Source organism: Spodoptera frugiperda, chromosome 8 (genome assembly GCF_023101765.2).
Source record: "Spodoptera frugiperda isolate SF20-4 chromosome 8, AGI-APGP_CSIRO_Sfru_2.0, whole genome shotgun sequence".
Classification (NCBI taxonomy): domain Eukaryota; kingdom Metazoa; phylum Arthropoda; class Insecta; order Lepidoptera; family Noctuidae; genus Spodoptera; species Spodoptera frugiperda.
The window spans coordinates 7,253,386-7,276,170 of record NC_064219.1 but is presented as its reverse complement, the minus strand read 5'-3'; the positions used below and the strand labels follow the sequence as shown (position 1 = coordinate 7,276,170).

The following is a 22,785-nucleotide window of genomic DNA, read 5'->3' as shown; positions in this document are numbered from 1 at the left end:
TAGCATATAAATATCACGATACAAAAACTGGTTTGACTACTGCACAACTAACTGCAACCATTGAAAACATATGTTCTTAACTTGGGTGTGCATATAAATCCTCTTGTTACTGTACTTACATGATGGTTCTTATATAAACCTTGACACGAAACACCATCGTCCATCACTGTAGACAGGGTCAAGCGATTGATGATCACGTCCTGGCATTTAATTAGTTTGTGACTCAGATGGGAGAAATTGTTTTTTTTTATGGAATAAGCCGGTAAACGAGCAGATGGATTACCTGATGGTAAGCAATCGCCGCAGCCCATGGACACTTGAAACACTAGAGGCGTTACAAGTGCGTTGCCGGCCTTTTCATGGTTAGGAATTTAAAGGTTGTTGGGGAATCGAAAGGTTTTCAGTCTCGAGTTTCGAGATAGTGTGTGGTCTCTCGTGACAGTGACTGCGGACAAACTAGCGGGATATCAGGGCATAAGCTCGATATAGGAGTTGAAAAAGAGCTTTCTCTCGCCTCACCCAGGGAAAGAAGAGTAATTAATTAATTCCCCCCTTAAAAAAAGGCATGGCGTCTCTGATTTCGTGTCTGCATGAGGCAAGATATTCATTTTGCATGTGACTGATAACCCGACCTATAAATCGATCTTAGAGCATCAATTGTGTTGAACAGTCAACCTTAATATTTTCACAAAAGTACTTATTGTTGCTTGGTTGCTACTAGAGTAGGTTCAAAAAATATGTTTGCGTCACTCGCCCATTTATTAATATTTTATACTATTTGTATAAAGGCCACCGCTATTAACATTACGCAAAGTCGAAGTCTTTGAGTTTTTGAATGAAGGCTCTATTGAATTTGAACGAAGACATTCGCATAGGCATAATGTTGTGCAACATATTGAGCTTTAACTTAATGTTGCAAGTTACAAAATATCAACGAGTAATCCCTTCTTTAATCGGGGACCCGAGGTGTAGTTAGTTTTTATTGAACCTCATTTTAAGCCTTGAATCACTTCAATATTCGTTCAAGTCAAGACATTTTTATGTAGATAATCGACTGCATACATAATTTATTATTCATTCAAAATCCAATCAAACAATCAATATTAATTAGCCATACTACAAACGCGAAACCTACTTTCGATTCTAAACTTTTGGATCCATTGTATCATTCGAAGGTTCGAGTATCACATAAATGAACCCACGGAAGGAAACTAGGTTAGTAACGTGGCCATAACCGTGAATAAAAACACATACGGATGTATCATGTGTGTTTGTTATGCAAGAACCGCTAAACTGATTTAGATTAAATCTGCCTATAGTATAGATTCTACAATATGATTAATTACAATCCCATTAACGCAGGCGAAGTGGTAACATACGGTACCTATTTTCAGCAAATCCTATTTGTAATCATCATCATCAGTCAGATTCATACGACATATGCGTGTCCAACGGCACACAGAACCTTTGTCAGTTATAAATGAAGACAAAACACAAAAACAATTTTAATAATTGTTCTGTGCAACGTTACCGGAACTTAATTAAGTATGTTGTAATATGGTCATATCTTTCTAACACATGGTATGTTGGGTACATTACCTACAAAATAATGGCGAGTGTTGTTACTACAGTATTTAGAGCGTGGTTGGCGGCCATCACGGTCCTTGAGCTTATGACATTTTTAATCTTTTGAAAAATTAAACAAACGTTTTTCAAAGTAAACTGACTGTTTTTGCGGTTATTAACCCAGGAGGAAGGAAAGGAAGCAGCTTATTCATGACGCGTATCCTCAACCGTTTTATTAAGCGATCAATGAGTTAGCTCATTATTCATTGTGTTCTAATTGCTTAGTAACACTTGTTATGTATTAAAGACATAATAGAATGGCATTTACATAAATTTACCTACATTTAAGATGTATTAGGTACACATCAGAAAGGAAATATTATGAACCTACATACAAATAATTTAAGCACTAGATACTTAGGAATATCATTTCTGCTGATGTAGGTATACCTAATAAGTACTGTGACGTTTGTCTTTGGGAAGTCCCTAATTAATTTAATTATAAGTAAATCGTTTTTATAATACGTCACAAAGTGCTGTAACTAGCCGCATTGGTAATTATGACGTACATAAAATGGGTGACACAGTTTTCGCTGCTAGGGTACGGTACTCCCGGAGCTGCAGACTGCATAGTGGGTTTACCAGCGCTCCGGCTCGAAGGACAGGAGTAAGACAAGGCAATTGAAGTAATTGGATGATTTTCCCCCTAAAAAAGTTTTTTTTTTGAGGAGGGAAAATCATCCAATGACTTCTTGGTTCTTGGCTTCTCCTGCTTTGAGCCGGAGCCCCGGCAATCTTTAACGTTGTCCACAGCACCGGCTTAAAAAAAGCCTACGGTACTTGTGTGTGCCGTTTTGAATCTAGCCATAAAAGGCAGATGTAATAAGGATAAAGCCGGATTTGGTTAACACCTGAGTCTTAACTTAACCAGATCCGGTCCATCAACCTAAAAAAGAAAAAGAAAGTAGGTTCAGAAAATATTGAAGTTATAACAAAAGTGGCGAAATGTGGATGCGTCATATGGCACATGCATTTTACTTACACCTACGCACTCAGAGACAAGTGATATATTGATGTTTATCTTTTATTCTTGGGTCGGTGTAAATATTCATAATTTATTCTGTTACGTTATTTATGTAACATATTAATTAGTGGTGTTACATTTCGGTTTGAGTGAGGGCTGACAGCCATTTTAAGCAGCTTGCGTGAGGTCTGTCACTCAGCTATTAACAACTTAACTGTCCAATGAGTCACATATGAGTCACGGAGAACTTTTGGAATAAGTTCAAGAGTCACAGGTGACTCATTTCTTTATACAACTTTGGCACATACTTTTGTTATGAGCGTGAAGTAATATTATAATTATAATTACGTGAACGTATCGCAAAAAACCTAATCTACATGATAACGAAATAAAATTTCGCAAATTTTTGTATCTTTGGTATCAGGTCAAAAAAGAATAGCCGATGGTCGTAGGGTAGTGGTAATTTGTATTGTATAGGGACAGTGAAGTTGTTAAGTAAAATGTCAATAAACACTGCGAACAATTATTGAAATTGGGCTAATTCGTTAACAACCATATTTTCACACGCAGAAGCGTGAAAATTATAGTTATTGTATAAGGAAATAATTGTTTACACAGCTCTTGCTGTCAACAGACAAGACCTCACGCGAGTGACTTTAACACACTGTGTTGGTTTTCTTTAATGAAAAGCTTTATGATGTAAGGTACAACTACATGTTGTTATTTCGGAAGATGATTTATGAAGACTGGGTGCTCATATTTAGTATAAGATGACCATTCAGATGACCACGTTCATCACGAGAACCTTCATCTAAGAAGGAACTTCTGAAACTGAAACTTTTTTATTTCACCAGGTGACGGGAGCATGGCGCCGCCTCTCGAGTACGGTCAGCGAGTCAGTGGGTCTGAAGCACGCGCTACGTCGGCTGCAGGCGGTACCGGCGCGTGCGGCTCGGCTGGTGCACGCACTGGTAGATCGCATGCGCGTCGGAGGCGGGCCCATTGTCTTCACGCAACTAGGAGCACTGCGTGGACGCAAGCTTGTTACCAGGACCACAGCTCAAACGCCATACTATAGCTTTAAGGGTATAAGGTATGTTGCTATTGGTAGAACCTTTTACTATTTAAGAATTATTTATTACACAGGATTGTGATTTCTTATTAAATTATCCCATCTATGTCTATCCTTTGCAAAATAACGACCATCATGGATAATTGCAAAAGGAGTTACAGATCTTCGTAATCTAATAATTCAGAATAAGTAAATCGTTAATTACCTGCTTGGTTCAGAGTAAATAATGTACATCGCCATTCAAGGTATGCCCAACCACCCCGAGGGTCTCTCCGTTTCCGGCCACCAGCCCCCTTGGAGCCATGGTCAGGGATACGGGACGCGCTGGAGGAGGGCGCCGTCTGCCCTCATCGATTCATGCTCTTCGACACCTACAAGGGAGACGAGGACTGTCTCTTCCTCAACGTGTACACTCCCGCACTCCCTGATAAAATGTCTGGGTAAGTTATTTTTTAAATATGTAATCATTATATTTAGTTAAATCTTATGTTCTAATCCCGTGTTCATCATTTTCACATTCGCTGCTGAACAAAGGCCTCCTTTGTAACTTAGGCGGAAGTTTACCATAATGCCTGTACTTGGCAGCCACCAAAACAGATACCACTGCCCAACACTTGGTGGTTAATCGCATTTTTAAACCGTACTCGGGGTCAAATCGAATCTATTTCAGGTTAATTTGGTCAGGGCTTTTAATACAGTTTTTATGTCATAGAATGTTTCAGGATTTGACCACCAAGCTAATCAGGTTTTTGTACTCTTTCTAAACGCCATCTGGCGGAAATATTACAGCTGTGTCATTAATCTAAATTAATTACAGTTATAGATCTAGAGAACTCATACATACATACATACATGCCTAACCTCACGTTTGTTTCCTATGGGACTAGGCCAACATTGAGGTACGCCAATTGCGCCAGACAACTCTTACTGAGATTTTCGAAATCCAAAATAAAGCCCAATATTGGATCCGATGTTATTGGCTTATTGGGAAATAAAAAACTGATAGACTCCATAATTATAATAACCGAAGCGGTCGCGACTTTTGACCTCGCGTTACCTGCTGATGAATGAGATTAAAGATTCTCTGTTGTTGAGTAATAATCGGACTTTTTAAGGCAACAACGTATCAGCGAATGCAACTCGCTCATGGTATGACCATATAAGAAAGTTTATTAAAATATAATATATATATAATTCATTACTTATCGAAGGTAAGTGAGCGATCATTAGCGACTTCTCCATTATCTACCATAGTAGGTACTCTTTGGGACAAAACTTATCCGATATGCCTTTAAATATCTCCATTCAGTATTTCATTAAGAAAGCTCGTTGCGTCCACTTTAGAAGCGAATGTCAGTTTTGGGGTATTTTATTGTCAACAATATACTAAATTGCTTTTCTCTTTGACCAGGTACAATCCAAAGTTAGCAGTGATGGTCTGGATCCACGGTGGTGCCTTTGCTATGGGCTCCGGTAATGCATTCCTCTACGGGCCAGATCATCTCGTCGGCGCAGGAGTGGTGCTGGTCACGCTCAATTACAGGCTCGGCGCTTTGGGCTTCTTGAGCCTCGAGAACGAGGAAGTTTCTGGAAATATGGGCCTGAAGGTACACTTGAAAGATTTTCTACTAATTTAAATATTAATTTAGTTTAAATAGGAATAACATCTTTTTCTATGTTCTCTCTTTCAAACCTCCTCTTTTTTTGGGCAAGGCGAGAGGGAGTGTCAGACTCTTACTGACTAAAAACCAGGAGAAGGAATGTGGATTCCTTCTCCTGGTTTTTGAGCCGGAACCCCGGTAAACCCATAGTCCGCAGTTCCGGATCTGGACATCAACCCTACTGGGCCCCATTACTGGCCTCTTATTATTTAAACTTTAAATGGAATCAAGATACTACGTGCTCATCAGTCATATTATGATCGTGACCCGGTTGTGGCCACTTTAAGCGACTTTGAGGCTTTCTTAACTTATAGTTTTTGTTATCACGAACATATACATTTAACATGTACTTGAAGAAAACCATCCAATAGAAAAATAACTTTAAAAAAGAAAAAAAAAGGGAGTTTGTGCCATTTTTGGCCAGATTCGTCCATTTCTGGCTCGTTTTCTGGCCATCAAAAATACAATAAAAGTAATCAAAATTTATTAATTCATTTTAGAAACAATGGTTTTCATTTAGTTTGGAAAATATGAAATATGATTACTTCACTTGAATTTAACTTACAAATAAAGAGATCAACATTTATATGACGTTGGTAAAAGTTGCAAAATAAACTGACCTCCCTTTGTGTGAAGGCAATTTATTGCATCTCTGAAAATAAAAAATATGTATTTGTTGATATGTAAAGCGAAGGAAAAATAATAAATAAATTACGATCCGTTTATGTACTTTTGTTTGGAGAAATTCATAATTTTGTCTCCATTAGTGGCCACCTCTAATAATCCCACTTCAGAAACATATGACATCTTTAGCCCTTACTAGGTATTAACCCCATCACTAGCCTCTAATTATTTAAACTTGAAATGCTTGAATCCAGGTATCAGTGTCTCCAATATTCAATATTTTAAATACTGTACATCACAGGGTAATTTATTTGTCTCATCAGTCATATGCTCGTAAATACAAAACAAACGTTACTTTTAACAAAAGTGACACAATGTTTGTACATTTGCTAATGCAATTCTTTACACGTAGATTTTCGTAGTCTTCGTGCGAGGCTAAAATGTAGTTGTTTATAGTTTCATGTCTTTTCACAATGCAATGCCTTTACTAACGCCTTTGAAGTTGGTTCACTAATTTTTGCGCAAGTCCCCAGCGGGTGGTTTGCATTTATGAACGTGTAGGTACCAAGTACATACCTACATATTCATTGATATGTACTGTAACTACTGAAGTACTGAAATATCTTCATGACATATATCATATTATGTAGTTTCTTAAAAATATTGTGTGTCTCAGCATATTCTACATAAGGTGTTATTATTTGTATTGTAACTCTCGTCATGGTTTACCCATTCTGGCCAAGTTCGCAATATTTTGACGCAAATTGCACTGCAGCATACGATTATGTATCTAAAAATGTTATTACGAAATATCTTGAGCATATTTGCGCTGAATTTCGATTACCTTAAGGTTGATTACTATTGTTAATAGGTATCAAGTACTTATAATGTTATTGCAAAAGCAATGTAATCACGGTGTCATTAACAGCATATAATTATATCAGAATGAAGCGAAATAAAGATAACAGAATGGCCGAATCTTGATATCGGACAATGATTAGTTCGCTAATTGTTTACAACATCAAGATCGTGGTTAGGTAACTTGAATGAAAGCGATTAGGCCGTTGCACAGTTGTTTTGTGGCCGACTCGATGACGTGCTCGTCGCGTTCACGCTCGAGTCAGCCACACGCACACGTGGCCTGCGAACACGTTGCAATTAGGTGTAAAATATACGGTTCCAGGGTCGACCAAAATATTATATTTGGATATATATTTTCGTAATTCTAAGAAATATCTTACTCTTACTCACTTAACATTTGGATCACGACCTATCAAAAAGGACTACCCGAAACAGCATTGTCTTAATATTATTATATGTATGTCGTAAAGGACCAAGTAATGGCTCTGAAATGGGTGCGGGACAACATTGAGGCGTTCGGCGGAGACCCGGCGCGCATCACCATCTTCGGCGAGTCTGCGGGAGCCGCATCCGTGCATCTGCACATGTTGTCACCAGCCTCACAGGTTTGTTAAACTAGAAATAGAATTGAACACGAGTAGCTATCATTTCTAGAGGACACAACAAGAACACAACGTTACGCCTTTTGATCCCCGAAGGGGTAAAGAGGTGCACATTACTGCAGTTAATGCCGCTATCATTTCTAGAGGACTTGAATATCGATAGATCAAGGTGCCTACGTCTATTTAAGATAATGAAACAAAAGCAACAACATAAAGCTTCATAAACAGAAAATATGTTGAAAAGTGAATACAAACATATACTCGACAAGTTCTAGAAACCTTGCATAATGTTATTAACCTACACTCTAATAAAAGTAAACATGTTTGTGATCTAAACCTATAGGCAAAATTCCAATGATGTAAGAATGCCATTAATTATGTGACATAATAGTTACTCATAATAGTTTTAATTGACTACTTTACCTATTAATTATAGTATACTTACATATGCCTTCTTTTTGTGGGGGGAAAATCATCCAATGACTTCTCTCGCCTCGGGCGCAGCGAGAGGGAATGTCAGACTCTTACTAACTAAAAACCACCCCCGGTAACCCGCTAGTCAGTCCACAACTCCGGGTCGGACTTACATATGCCTCAATCAATATTTCGTAAATCTGGTTCACCTATTAGATAGACCCCATTTTAATGTCCTAAGACACCCCTTAGGTGTCCAGGAACAATGATTTTATGGATGGTTATTGCGTGAAAGATTGACAAACACGCATAGCTATCTGTTCTCACAAACTTTCACTATATTATAGTATTGATAAACAAAACTCGACCTTGAGGCTTTTATAATGTGCTAGTGACATTCAACCTTATGTAGGTAGCACCTCATGTACAGCTATCGACTGTAGGAGGTTACGTCACTACGTATTATAACCATTAACGACAATATTTTAATACATACAGGTTTTTCTATGGGAACAAGAATGCATATTATTATGTACCTTTGTATGTAATTAGATTACTTATATAGGCATTGAGGAAAACGTAGTACGAGTAGGTATGTAAGCAAATAGAGCATTCCAGCGAGTAATATACATATGTACTTATACCTATTTTCTTATCTCATTGAAAAGGTATTTGCCCTTTTTCTTATGTTTATTTAATTGATAGAATCCACATAAACAACTTCATACTTCTTATCTCTTGTACGTTTCATAAATAAAACGAGTTTATGAAATCAATTTGTATGTATATGTAATATTGTTGGAATGGCTCAATATTCGTAAGTATCTGTTAGGTTATTTAGGTTTCAACTTGTGTGTCATATTTCATAAGTGTTGCATGCACTCTTTTGTTTGTCTACGCCACACACATAAAATCGTAATGAACTGTATAAAAAAATATATTACAAAAACGATTTTATATTTTTCGAGCATTTTCTGTTTGAAAACCTTTTTGTTAATTTTAATATTGTTCTTATGGCAGGGTTTGTTCCATGCTGCCATTGCGCAAAGCGGTGTGGCGGTGGCTCCATGGGCGCTCGCGCACGAACCTCGAGCACGAGCCTTCGAACTGGGCAGGGAGTTGGGCATCGACACCAACAACACCGCTGAACTATTAGGCAAGTATTTATTTTTCACAAAATACGTTTCTAGAACAAAGAAAATTATAAAAACTAGAAAATCAACACTACTTAATTCAGCCCAGGATTGGTCCCAATAAAAGTAGGCTTACCTAATTAGAAGTAGCGCGATGTCTATAATATCAACTACCGATACGGGTTACTTACACTATCAACCACCGACATTGCAACTGTTACTTAGAACAAGAATAAAGCATAATAGTATCTTCTGGTCTTAAAGAAAATTGTTCCTCTTTAGGTTACCTCCGCGCGACGCCAAGCGAGTTGCTTGTCAAAGCGGGGGCTCGGTTGTCAAGCGCCCCGGGCAAGTCAGCTGACTTACAGAGCACCGTGGCACTGCCCTTCTTGCCCACGTTGGAGCCAGAAGGACCTGATGCCTTCCTCACCAAACCTCCCAAGGAAACTCTACCCGGCGCCGACGTTCCCTTCCTAACTGGATATAACGCACAGGAAGGCATTATATTGTTTCGACGTAAGTATTTTTGTTTATTTTAACTTTCATTGTCATGTAACTGTATTTAAAAAAAGCATTTAGACGAGCTAATTTATGAGTTTGAGTCCTAAAATATATTAAAACTATAAAAAAAAGTCCGACGTTTGTAATCTAAACTGCGAGATCTCTTCTTATGTAGTTTGTAATATATTGCTTATAATTAAATTTCTCTAATATTCCTCTATCATCTATAAATGCGAAAGTTAGTAAATTTTAAGTAATAAACATATACATATTTGTTACTTTATACAAAAATACTAAGGTTTGGCCTAGAGCGAGATACTGCTACTTTTTACCCTACAAAGCCGCTGGAAAAAGATTATGATGTATATGTATTACATAAAATGCTGTAAAGGAACTCTATACCTATTGTAAACATACTGACTAAGCTATAGGAAGGTAAAACTGAAACTGCAACAAATTGACCCACAAGTAGTGTTACGGATGATTGCGTTGGTAACAATCCAACATATGTATGTATGTAGGTACATAAATAAATAATTAATCAAAGCTATTGTGGTCTACATCGACCCGGTAAACAAACAACATAAACAATAAGTTAATGAATTATGAGGATATTATCCAAGTATAGTGTTCAGAGAAACTAAAATCTATGAATCTGTTACTATTTTAGATTTCATTGTAAAATAAATATTAATCAATATTCCTATTTGTTAAAATATATCCCAAATAAAACATTTTCATGTAACATGTGGTGATCATATTTTATGTAGAGCCAAGTTCCAAGCCCTAATTTTACACTTAGTTTCGGCGAAATACTTTAGCCGCAGAACGTAGCGCGTAGTCCGTAGCGCGTAGTCCGTAGCGCGTAGTTCGTAGCGCGTAGCAACGTCTTCCTGACGATTATTTTCTAGGCGCGCAAACCGTGGGCTCAACTGGCGAGTCGCATCGTCGACCACATGGAAAGAGTTTAAAAATTCTATGAGTCATTCATACGTCACTCAATGACGTCAAACTCGATTTGTTTCTTTTCAGTTTTCTTCCTTAATTAATATAAGTGGATGACGGGGAATGACGGGGTATAAACGCTAAAAATCTATATAGTCCGTCAGTTAGGTAACGACTAAATATTAGTCACTTTTTTATTATGTTATATTAGATAACAATACGTAGATAAAACGAGTCAAAGTTTAGGAGTGGGAGCAAATTCATCACGCGATATTTCTTATCTATATATTTTCGAAAGCATTTGTTTCCGTAAAAAAATAAAAAAGTCGTGTCTAATATTTTAAAATAATACATACAAGACTGGCATTAAAATAAAAATTAATCATCTACTATTACGTGAGTCAGCCAAAAAACGTAAATAGTAATATTTTCCTTAGACCTTGCATTTTAGTGACGAAATACACGTAATTGCATTGGTTTTGTTGGGAGGCACTTGTACATAAGGTACGTCAGGAAAATTACATTTCCTGGTAGATTGTGGGAATACCCACTCTATAACCAAATTGGAAAACTCAGAGCAGACGTAATATCTTATTACGTTAAAACTCTACAACGTCATGCTTTTTATCAACGAAGGGGTAGGCAAAAGTGTACATTACGGCATGTAATGCCGCTTTATTGGCCTAATGATTAATAATAATGCATACATGAATTCCCCTTAAAAAAAGTGAACTCACGATTGCTGCACATGCCTAATTAACATGCCAGCTAAACATTTACTAAAAGCAATTTTCGTTTAATAGCTTAAATAGGTGCGCAGGCTTAATAAATCCTTGGCGACATTTTGTAAGCTAGGTGAACGGAACTGGCCGCACTTTGAGCCCTTCACAAATCCTGTGCACTCACAACTTTTGCGACACACTGCAATATTACTGTGTACTTAGTTTGGAAATTAACTTTATTCATTTACACCGCTTATCTTGTGGTTTTGCAGAAAATACTTAAGTAGCTGTATGTGTGTGTAGTGCTCTCTAACACTACATTCACACACAACTACTTAAGTACATACCTAATCATTCAGAGGTCATAAGTTTTGTCAAAGTTTTCTTCAATGCTACTTATTGGACTAATCATTGACGGCCTTAAGCCAAAAGCTATATTACAGAACACAATTATACTAGTGATTCGATTCTGTCAGTTCTGTTGTGATGAAAGAAAACTACATAGGCTGCGTGAAAGGACGATAAAGAACAGGGCGCCTAAAATGCCCCAAATCAATTGAGATAAAGGCAGGAAGAAAACTATAATAGCTTACATCGCCATTGAATTTATAAGGTACTCTATTAATCTGTGTTTGTTATTATTGTACATTGATATCGTACGTAAGATGAAGGCCATAACGAAATGTTTCAGTGATAAGATAACAATTTACAATGAACGAAATACTTGAAAATAAGTTTTATCTCCCGTAGCAACATGCATGAGAAGATTTAGTCGTATCGTATGATCATTCAACTAAAAGGGGGAAATCATCCAATGGTTTCTCCCGTCTTGGGTGAGGCGAGAGGGAGTGTCAGACTCTTACGGATTAAAGATCACCCCATTTCTACTCTTACTTTGAGCCAGAACCCTGGTAACCCGATACGTTACGTTTGTCTTTAGCTTCTATAGAGCTATGATTATCGTGGTAATTAAAAAAAAAACAGTCGTCTCTCAACTATGAATGTCTAGACGTCATACTTAAACTCGACATTCGCAATAACGATAATTTAATTATCGAGACCTACAAGTCAGGTTACAAAAATCGAATTATCGGCCCCGTTATTCAATATCATGTTAATAGGAGACAAATATTGCAAACTGTTTGTTCATAAGAATCACAAGTCACGCAGTAGAGTTATGTCATGCCCTCTGTACCGAAGCTGTCTCCAATTTTCTATGACTCCAATTTCACTGTGACTCATATTCGAGTTTCACAAGCAAAGGTCAGTTGTGACAGTCATTTCCCTAGAATATTCACGAATCATCAATTATTGTGTGAATTTATTTTTGAGATGAAACTACGTAATTTTTGTACAAGCGTTTACCAGGATAAAGTGATTCAATTGGTAATTTTATTTTCCAAAATATGTAATAGGTAAATAAAGTTGACATTGGTCATCATATTGCGTAGATATACTTAACATTAGTCAAACAAAATAAAAGCTTAGAACTAAGAAACACCTTCTTAGAAACGAGGCAAACAATCCTTGCTTGCTTCTGAAAAAAATGACATCAGAATCAATAATTCTACATCGACCAAGGACATAAAAAACCTAAGTAGACACTATTATTAAAAAAAAAAGTAGGACACGTAATATTGACAAGTGATTTAGCATTGGTAGTTAAAATTGAGTGAAAAAACATATATATAGTTATTGCGGTGATGTAAAACGTTACATAATGTTCTAACAGTGTCCAAAGTAACCGGCAACAAGCATGCGACCGCAGTTGGACCGGGTCGTTACTCGTATTTACATAATAAAGTAACACATGCGATCATATTCACTGCGTGCCACTTTCTCACGACAATAACATTACTATAACAATATCCTTCTTGAGGTTTACGTTACAACACCGTATTCGAAATTCGAACCTTTGTTTTTTTTCATTTTACTCATTTAATGTCGGTACTATTGGCGTAGGTAAGTTGGTAATGGAAGAAAAGAAAATCGTTTAATAAATAACATGGAAAATATGTAGTACCACTTTTAGTTTACTTATGTCTCAACAGCAGACCTACCTTAAACTTTTAGTAAGTCATTCAACCCCAATTAAACCTAGTTTAGGATAAAATGGCTTACCTACAATGTTTATATGTCATTATGTGTTGTGTATTGTACATGTGTTGAGCATGGTCAAGATTATTAGATAAGATGGGTACCTTACAGTGATATAACTTATTTAGGAACCTATGGATATGGATAGATTCATACAATAAGCAGTAACTAACCAAAATTACATAAACTAGGTAGGGCTTTCCACAAGGAAAGCAGATAGTTCTCGCAGTTGGTGACTCTGCTGGTAAAACCAACCTAATATACTTTTATTTAATTGATGTTACCTAATTAGGTAATGGGAAGAAATAAAAATTTCTAAAAAGAGTTTTAACCACACTGGGATTTCCCTACAGAAAACAAACTACACTTATTTAACGTCAGAGATTGCGCTAAATCCTTCGGCTAAATCAAAAGAATTGCAAAGAGGAAAACCTTGATTTTAATTATCGATTTTATTTATCAGATATGTCATTTATTCGGATTGATTAATATGATGAATTATGAATTTGATTCATGCATCGGACCAATGCGACATATCCCTTTCACACATATACAGGGTTACGTATTAAGTCGACCTAAAATCTTTTAAGCGACGATAGTTTCCATCATTCCTGACCGATTTTACTAGGAAATCCCGTATCCTAAACTTAACCATTCTCAAGTTGTTAAGTAGTTATTTAAGAAGGATAAATAAATAATAACATATTACCGATATAAACAAACAACTGCTTTCCTTATATGTTTATTACTGTTATTTACAAATTGCGTAATTTCTTAGGTCTCCAACGTTACCCGAAGCTGTTGAGCGAGCTGGAGCACGAGTTCCGTCGCGTGGTGCCGCCGGAGCTGCTCGGCCATAACGACACCATCGTCGACAAGATATCAGACGCCATCAGGGCATTCTACTTCCAACAGAAACCGATCGAAAACAGGAACATTGACAACCTCATTGACGTAAGATTACATCAGTTTAGTTATAGAACTTAGATTATTGTTATATACAGTTTGCCAAGTTATTTGGTGTGCAGTAGTACATCTATCATGAGTTTGAAACAATATAGTATTTGACGATAGTCACTAGCGACGACGTAATTTTTTTATGCCAAATTCCACAAAGTCTCTACCGGCCACCTGTGGGACTAAAATTTGCTTCAAACTTAAAATTCGATTAATCGAATCATTATTACCATTCATTCCGATCAGACTTTACTTCATAGTTAGGTACTGTTTTTGTATTAAATCAATATTTTTTCTAACTAATATAACATCATTTAGCTAACTGTACGAGTATAATTCTTTTTCAGAGATTAATCTTAATCACCAGATCAAATGATACAGTATTTTGTGCTTAGTTATTCACAGATGTGATGTTCCTGCGGCCTGTTCTGGAGACGGTCCGCCAGCAAGTAGATAGTAATCGGACGAGTCCCACGTACTTGTACCGATTCGCGTTCGACGGAGCCCTGGGGCTCTTCAAACGTATGCTGGGCATCACACACGCAGGCGCCTGCCATGGCGACGAGATGGGATACCTGTTCTATTTCTCAAGACTCAACTACAGATTGGATGATGATTCTCCCGAGCTAGCTGTCTCACGGCGCATGGTACAAATGTGGACGAACTTCGCCAAAACTGGGTAAATAGTGCTATACATTACAAATTCCATACCACCAGCCTATCATCATTCCGTAGCTAAGTGAAATATGAAATTAACTCGGAGCAAGTCAATATCTGTAGGTAATATAAAAAAAATAAGGAACAGTACCCAACTAAATATATTATGTGTACGAGTATAGCACAAGACCCTACTATTATTGAATAATAATATTGTCCATTACTTCTTATGGATTTTATGATATAATTCAAAATATTGAGAGTGGTCATTTGCAACCGCAAGAAATAACTTTCTAGAGGCCATTACTACGTTGTATTATGTTCCTGCACAAATACTCGGTTGCCATTGCTGACTGAGCGATTAGATAACTTCAGATAAACGTAATTGTTATCTGGTGGTTCGATGATGGATTGTTATTACTTAATAGGGCCACTGCAAGAACACCGATACTCACGATAGGGAACAATGATAAAATCTAATTAGGTACACGAGAAATCTGGTATTAAATCTTGCTTGTGATTGAGATTATTGCGTCATGATTTTTCATTGATTATAGATACAATAACAATAAATTGGGTCTTGTATTAAGCGATCACTGTGGAGGCTTTTCTAGATGCCCAATGCGTCTCCTGTATTTCTCAGCTAGGAAGACGTATGGGGCAAAGTCCCATATCAAGTTGGGGCTTGAACTTTATTATGTTTTATTTTTCTAAAATAAATGTCTCATTTTAGGAACCCAACGCCGAGTGTGGACTACGAATCTGTAGTTGACTTCACCTGGCCTCAAGTGAATAACACGGAACATATCAGCTATTTGGACATCAACGGTAACTTCACCATACAGACGGACCCTGAAGCCAAGAGAGTAAAGTTCTGGAACTTCCTATACGAGAACTATGCTGCCAAACCAGAGGACGCCACTAACGCAACTGTAGTTGACCAGTGAAATAGTACAATCAAGTGATAAGTGAATCTAGGGTTTGAGACGCTCTAACTGCCAGTGTGACTTATGATCAAATACTCAAATGCTACTCAATTTTAAGCTAACGTGTCTAATATTATAGAATATGTCAATATAAAGGTGACTTAAAATTAAGTAGCGTTTCAGTGTTCAGTGTTGATCATAAACTTACTAACTTATCACCAAGTGCCAAAATACGATAATGAATTCTGTTAATGTGTGATCTCAAGTACTGGCGGCTAACAGTGGCGATTGATGGAAAGCCAAGCATTACAGGAATGTAGGAAATAAACGAGTGAATGTGTTCGTTTCTTAAGACTATTCGTGAACTTTCTCTCGTAACGCTTATTCCAATTCCGATTAAAGGAAATGGAAAATTAGCTATTTTACTAACTCTTAAATGCGATGTAAATAATAGATTTATTTAGATTAAGTATCTTATATATCTTTGGAAAGTGTCAACGCCTGTTAAGTTACCATTTCTAGAATAAACAATTTTAGTATTTTTTTTATTGTTTTAATTTACTTTAGTGGGTAGATAATGGGTTCTTAAGTATTTGTGACAAGATTATAATTGAATGTCTAGAATAAATAAAATCTATAAATTCCAAGTAATGAGATGTCAATGATATAACGGCGATAAAATGCTATAAACAAACACACACGTGTTCTTTACATTAAGGAAAAAAAATACAAAAAAAAAATAGCAGAATATCTAGATCCTCATTACATAAAACCTCAAAGCCATTTAAAAATGTACGTCATGGCTTGGGGAAACTAGTGCGAGAAAAATGGTACCTACTTACTTACCATGATTAATCATGCAGTTTCCCTGTACGTCATCAGATCCTCTAGCCATACTGACTGGTGTATAAAATAAGTGGATCAGGTACAAGCAACACCATTCGGTAAACAGATTCAGTCCTGAACCGAACATTTTTTTTCTATAAAGTTAAGTAAATAACTGTATCTCATCAAAATGGTAAGGAACAACTTGGTGAGTTTCCGAAGGCGTGAAGGTGGGGAAAAACCAACCCCTGCTGGCGATGGTGACTCCAGGTAAGTTATCATACTACCTTCTACTACTTCATTTACACAACAAAACACAACACAAGCGTTGTTTCACGCCGGTTCTTTGTGAGGCCGTGATAACACGCTGGTCGAGCTGAACTATTCGTGCCGAAGTATAGCTCTTTCACGTAGAACTCAATATCTTAACAGATTTTTGTTTAAAAGACTAATGTTAAATCTGGAAATGGAAAGAAGTCGATCTGTATTTGTCTTTCTTGTAATTGAAAGATTTCTCTTCGAAAGCTTTCCTTCTTGCTTAGACGTAAAGTTGTTCAGAAGAAGGCAGGACTGACAGGCCTATTTAGCGCCACAGAATCTATCGATGTCAAATTGAATTTGTGCTTTTTGACGCACTATGTTGCTGTTTGATTTAATTTGAACTAAAAATGACAGTTAAATAATGATGACTTAAAATTTCAGCGCCAAGCCAGCAGTCGTCTCTAAGGCGTATAACAGTGTCTTGGAGTTAGTGGGCAACACGCCCTTGGTGAAACTAAACAGGCTGCCCACAGAAAATGGAGTCCATTGCGATGTTTGTATGTATCTTTCTCAGTAATATTCTATCTCTTCACATTTCGCGCTCCAATTTATAATTACATCACTAATGAGTGATGACTACTTTGATTAAGAAGTGGTCGCAAAAAGTATGATTGCTGAAACAAGCTTTTGAATTCGATTTCAGAGTGAGGTATACATGATAGTCGAAATCTATTGCGGATTTTGCTATGCACGTATTTGTATTCATATTATTGTTACGTGCTTAATGTTCACTTCTATGTTTACTTATGAGTTTGAACTGGTTCATCTCACATATAATAAACAAACAACTCAATCAGTAGAGACGCAGATTCACAACTTTCTTCTCTTTCATCAGATGTGAAATGCGAGTTCATGAACCCAGGAGGTTCTATCAAGGACAGGATCGTACTAGCCATGATGAACGATGCACGGAAGGAAGGGGTTGTGACCGATCAGACAGAGTTTGTGGAAGCCACATCAGGGAACACAGGCATCGGACTTGCACTGAATGCGACTTTAATGGGTAACGACCTTGACTAACTAAATATCTCGTTCTAAATTCACAAGGAAAAACAAATAAACAGCCTCGAACAAATTGATAAGACTCTAATCAAAATATATTATGAAGTGATTCATTTAATTATTCATTTCCAGGAAATAAGTGTACAATTGTAACTACAGATAAAAACTCCTCGGAAAAAGTAAACACGATGCGTTTGTTGGGAGCTGATGTGATTCAGACTAAGAATGGGGCCATCGAGACCGCCATCGCTCGCCGACTGAAGGATGAAAACCCAGACACTGTCGTTATACTTAACCAAGTAAGAACTAATAACCATTATATACTCTTCTTGAAGGATACCGAATTACAGATACTACGTATTATAAACATTCACTTTAAGCTAGTTATGTTTTAAATATTGTACAATTCTTAATGTAATACTTTTGTTTCAGTTCGACAACGAAATAAATCCGAGATCTCATTACGAGACCACAGGAGAAGAGATACTGGCAGCTCTAGGGAAAGTGGACTTCTTGGTACTGGGGGCTGGCAGCGGAGGCACTTTGTCTGGTGTGGGCAGCAGGCTCAAGGAACACAACCCAGAGTGCAAAGTGGTCGCAGCCGAACCCCACGGTTCCATCATGATCAACAAGGACGGAAATCCCCATCCATTTTTGGTAATTTATAAATTAAAAGAGCCAAAAAGATGATTATTATCATTAGATTCATTATCACATAAAACAAATGATATTATTATATGATTTGGGTGTGTGCCACCAAAGAGGAAATTACGTACATAATAAATTCTATCTTTACTTCTTTCAACCAATTACCGATTAATTGCATTATAATAAAGATCTTTTTTTTGTAGGTTGAAGGTATCGGAGGATCGGATGCGCCAATTGTTCTGGACACGTCACTGGTTGATCACATTGAGGTTGTCACAGACAAAGAATCATTCTTAATGGCCAGGGAACTGTCCAAAAAGGAGGGATTATTGTGTGGTAACTATAGATTTTCATATTGTCCCATAAGTTCTCGACTGGTTGCCGTTGCCATTGATATATGATATAACATACCTAATTGACATACGAATATCATTCAGTTTTAATGCATACTTATCTTACCAGGTGGTAGTAGCGGAGCTGCTGTGTGTGCGGCATTCAAGGCTGCGAAGTCACTGAACATTGGCCCTGGCAAGAGCGTCGTGGTCATCCTGCCCGATGGCATCAGGAATTACATGACCAAGTTCGTCAGCGACCAGTGGATGGAAGCACACCGGTTCTTGGAGCCTCCTGAGCATACAATGAAGTAAGAAATGGACATACATCTAAGTTAGATCAATATTAAAATCGTTTCTCTTATTGTTTTGCTTCATCATCATTATTATCAATCGGAAAACGCAGTCTGCTGAAAAAACGTCTAGCATTTGTGTATTATATCACACTGAATTACTCGTTTCTCTGATTGATATTATATTATAAGTGTTATTATTATTTATTTACAGATGGTGGTCAAAACCCATCAGTGAATTGAACCTGACCCGTCAATATCCCAAGCTGCCGTCAAATAGCACGTGCCAGCAGGTCCTGGAGGCTATGAACGAGACCAACGCCAACATCGCAGTCATTGTGGATGATAACGGGTAACTACTCTACTTACAATCTATTTGCACTACTGTTTAAACTAAATAACCAAGGCAAATCCAACCATGTATATGCATTATGCATACATGCACTTTTGTGGTGTGCACAGTGCATTTATTTTATGTGTAAGATAACATTCTTGTCGTACATTGAAATTAAACTTAAAATTAAATGTTTAATCATGGATTCAGAAACTCATGATTAGATTTTGTTTGATGATTTATTAAGTGAAGCAAATTTCAATATAATTTTCAAAATTACTTTCAGACATTACGTGGGAGCTGTGTCCAAAAACAATCTTCGGTATAGAGCGACGAACCCCACCAAGTTACCTGGCCAGGTCTCTGAGGAGTATGACTTCCAGGACGTGGTGACTGACCATCTCGACAAACACGTGTTCACACTGGCAGATAATGTTGAGTCTGAGAACACTACCATCGGTCTCCTGTCCCGTGTATTGGACATCACTCCGTACGTGATCATCGTGGCGAAAGATTCCGATAATAGTGGTAAGTACAAAATAAATGAATAAAACAACAAAATTATAAAACACTAAGGGCCATTCCACAAATAATTCAAGGCCAAATTTGACCAAATCGGCCAAGCCGTCCTTGAGTTTTAGCGAGATTAACAAACAGCAATTGATTTATATACGAGAAGTATAGAGAAAAAACTACAATAGTACTGTACTGAAGATTTATACTAACCATCTCTAAATTGTTAAATTTCAAAGTGTTTGATAACTTTATTTCACGAATTCATCTATCTTATTTTCTAGCAATCTGGTGTTAAAACCATGGAAATTTAAACTATGTATTCTGTATCTGTTCCAGCATTCTGCACCCCAACTGATGTGGTGACTGGCGATGACATCATTGACCACATCTTCGAATCCTACAAAAATAATTAATTTAATATCGACTTGTATTGTATTTTAATATTCTAAAATCAAGATCAAATAAAATTTATTTATTAAATTAAAATATTTTACTACACTACCTCCCTGGATACTTACGTATTATTTTTAAATAAAGTGTAAAGAAGCTCTATCTTGTCGGTAGATATTTCATAGAAGTTTTACATAAACTGCTCACAAATTGTTTCAAACTTTAATCTCATATCCGACAATTTATTTAGCCCCTGTTTCACCACCTTCATATAAGTACCCGATAAACTTATGTGACAGATAGTCCATACAAATTATGTTCTTAATTCAAATTTACCTGGGGCATAGCGGCTATCCAGACATCGTGCGACAGACCCTTGTTCTGGCTGGCCGGTAAATTAAGCATAAATTGTTTTTTGTTAGTACTTTGAACATAAATAAGCAAATAAAAAAAAATATTACAAATAAGAAAACATTAAAAAATAGGGTTTAATTACATTGCGACAAGTTGCTTATCTCGATCTACGATATAAAGTAAAGAATGGTCAGTTTGTACCAGTACTACAAGCTATGCCAATTAGTTTTATTGTACAATGGAGGTACATGAACGAAAGTTAATAACTGTATAAAGTCACATTGCAATGATGTTTGATACTATTGTTGTAATATATCGTTCCCCTTGACTTCCTACGTATAATGCTTATGAATGGCGAAAAAATACTTAAATAACTTGATAAAACAGTCCAACTGTTGCTGTTGAAATGAAAAAAATAATTGAATTTAAGACTGATACTTATCATAAATGGGAAAACTTGTGTAGATGTGTATGTTAGTTAATCATTGAACGAATAAACAGATCTAGATGAACATTTCAGAAGAACAACACATAGGCATATGTTGCCTGGCAGAAGTTAGTTAAAATTAATATATGTATCGTTATCACTTTTAAAGACATTATTGAGAAAGAATAACAGCAACGTTTCATCTAGAGACAGTCTCAGTCGGTCTTTTTGTTTTAGGGGGGAAAATCATACTGCTAGGTAGTCCGCAAAACCGGTCTACGTACATGTTCCATGCATCGTGATTAAGTTAATAAAGGAACCTGTGAAAATGTCACCAAATATATTAGTCGAGCACACGACATCGCGCGTCGTCGTGTCGTCATCTGTTTATTATGACGATTATCATTAATTCATTATATAAGGCTAATCTTATCAGCAGGATATAACGTGTGATATTACTTCCTTAAACTTTTGTTGGTCACGAAGGTACGATATTCAAATGTGGTAATCTAGAATGAACGAAACTAATGACAAACTTTTAGAGAAAAAACTAAATTAACTATTTTTTTAAATTAATTGTAACGTTAAGTTAAAGACTACATCAGTAACGCGTAGTGCGTAGCTCGTAGTACTTAACGCGTAGCAGCGTTTTATCGGTATTAATCTCAATACTCGACTCAACTGGTGATTCAACCGCATGGAAAAAGTTAACACTACACTCTACACCTAAGGTTTTATAAGGTTTGCATGCCTACGAGATTAGTAGAAATACCCGCTACGAACTACGTGCTACGAAATATGCGTTACGAACTAAGCGCTACGAACTACGCATTACGAAATGACTGCTAGAAGTTACGGTTGTACTATTTAACTTAATGTAACAGTTAACTTACTTCTATAACAAATGTATTTCTGGGAAGCAACAACATGGAGGGACAATGAGGTAATCCAGACAACTCATAGTTGTGGAATAACAGTAAGTGATTAACCACTTGTCTGTCGGTATATAAGACACAATAGAAAACACATTGTGTCTCGCGTAGATCTGCGTTCCGACAGACAACGGGTTAAACCACGTCCTCTTTATCTAATCGTCTTAATATAACGTCAAGCCAGTTTTTTCCACAAATTGTAGGCAGAAATGTATAGATATATGTTCATTACATAGCATAAACGACAAGGTGGACAGACGATGCGACCTGATGAAGGTAGTAGCTCCGGGAAGGTAGTAGGTCAGTCGATACTGACTGATCTGAAAGAAAGACATTGACTTCGATTATTCTCGTGCAGTAGCACTTGTACCTGCATATTTTAAGACTTAACTGATTGGAAAACTCCGCAAACAATTTGAGTTTTTTTTTTTTATTTGCTATGAAATTTGAATTTTGATTATAGTTATCTGGACTGGCGCTGTGAGGAACAACACCAAAATAATTCAGGGTTTTGGGAGTTCAGGAGTCCCAAGTTGCATTTTGTCTTGTTATACCTTATTTTATACGCTTCTTGTTATCAATAAAAGAATACAATCTGAAATAAACATCGCATATCTACTTTAACTCAGGTGCGATAGTTCTACGTCTA

General features: G+C 36.7%; 2 protein-coding genes across 3 annotated transcripts in view; both read left to right on the top strand.

The window, feature by feature from the left end:
• LOC118275668 (venom carboxylesterase-6) overlaps window positions 1-16,304 on the top strand; it is a 29,770-nt gene extending 13,466 nt beyond the window's left edge. For both annotated transcript variants that reach the window (XM_035593721.2, XM_035593722.2), the window contains exons 3-11: window positions 3,445-3,683; window positions 3,908-4,102; window positions 5,074-5,269; window positions 7,279-7,413; window positions 8,845-8,980; window positions 9,240-9,473; window positions 14,001-14,176; window positions 14,575-14,858; window positions 15,570-16,304. In XM_035593721.2, the coding sequence (XP_035449614.1) occupies window positions 3,445-3,683; window positions 3,908-4,102; window positions 5,074-5,269; window positions 7,279-7,413; window positions 8,845-8,980; window positions 9,240-9,473; window positions 14,001-14,176; window positions 14,575-14,858; window positions 15,570-15,783 (1,809 nt within the window). In that variant the 3' untranslated portion in view covers window positions 15,784-16,304. The remainder of the gene's footprint in view (window positions 1-3,444; window positions 3,684-3,907; window positions 4,103-5,073; window positions 5,270-7,278; window positions 7,414-8,844; window positions 8,981-9,239; window positions 9,474-14,000; window positions 14,177-14,574; window positions 14,859-15,569) is intronic.
• A 187-nt stretch (window positions 16,305-16,491) lies between these two features.
• On the top strand, window positions 16,492-20,512 carry LOC118275329 (cysteine synthase). Its single transcript, XM_035593232.2, has 10 exons — window positions 16,492-16,857; window positions 17,290-17,405; window positions 17,744-17,911; window positions 18,043-18,209; window positions 18,343-18,567; window positions 18,762-18,894; window positions 19,021-19,201; window positions 19,398-19,535; window positions 19,804-20,045; window positions 20,370-20,512. The coding sequence occupies exons 1-10, from the start codon at window positions 16,778-16,780 to the stop codon at window positions 20,444-20,446; spliced, it is 1,527 nt and encodes a 508-aa protein (XP_035449125.2). The 5' UTR covers window positions 16,492-16,777; the 3' UTR covers window positions 20,447-20,512.
• The last annotated feature ends 2,273 nt before the right edge of the window (window positions 20,513-22,785 follow it).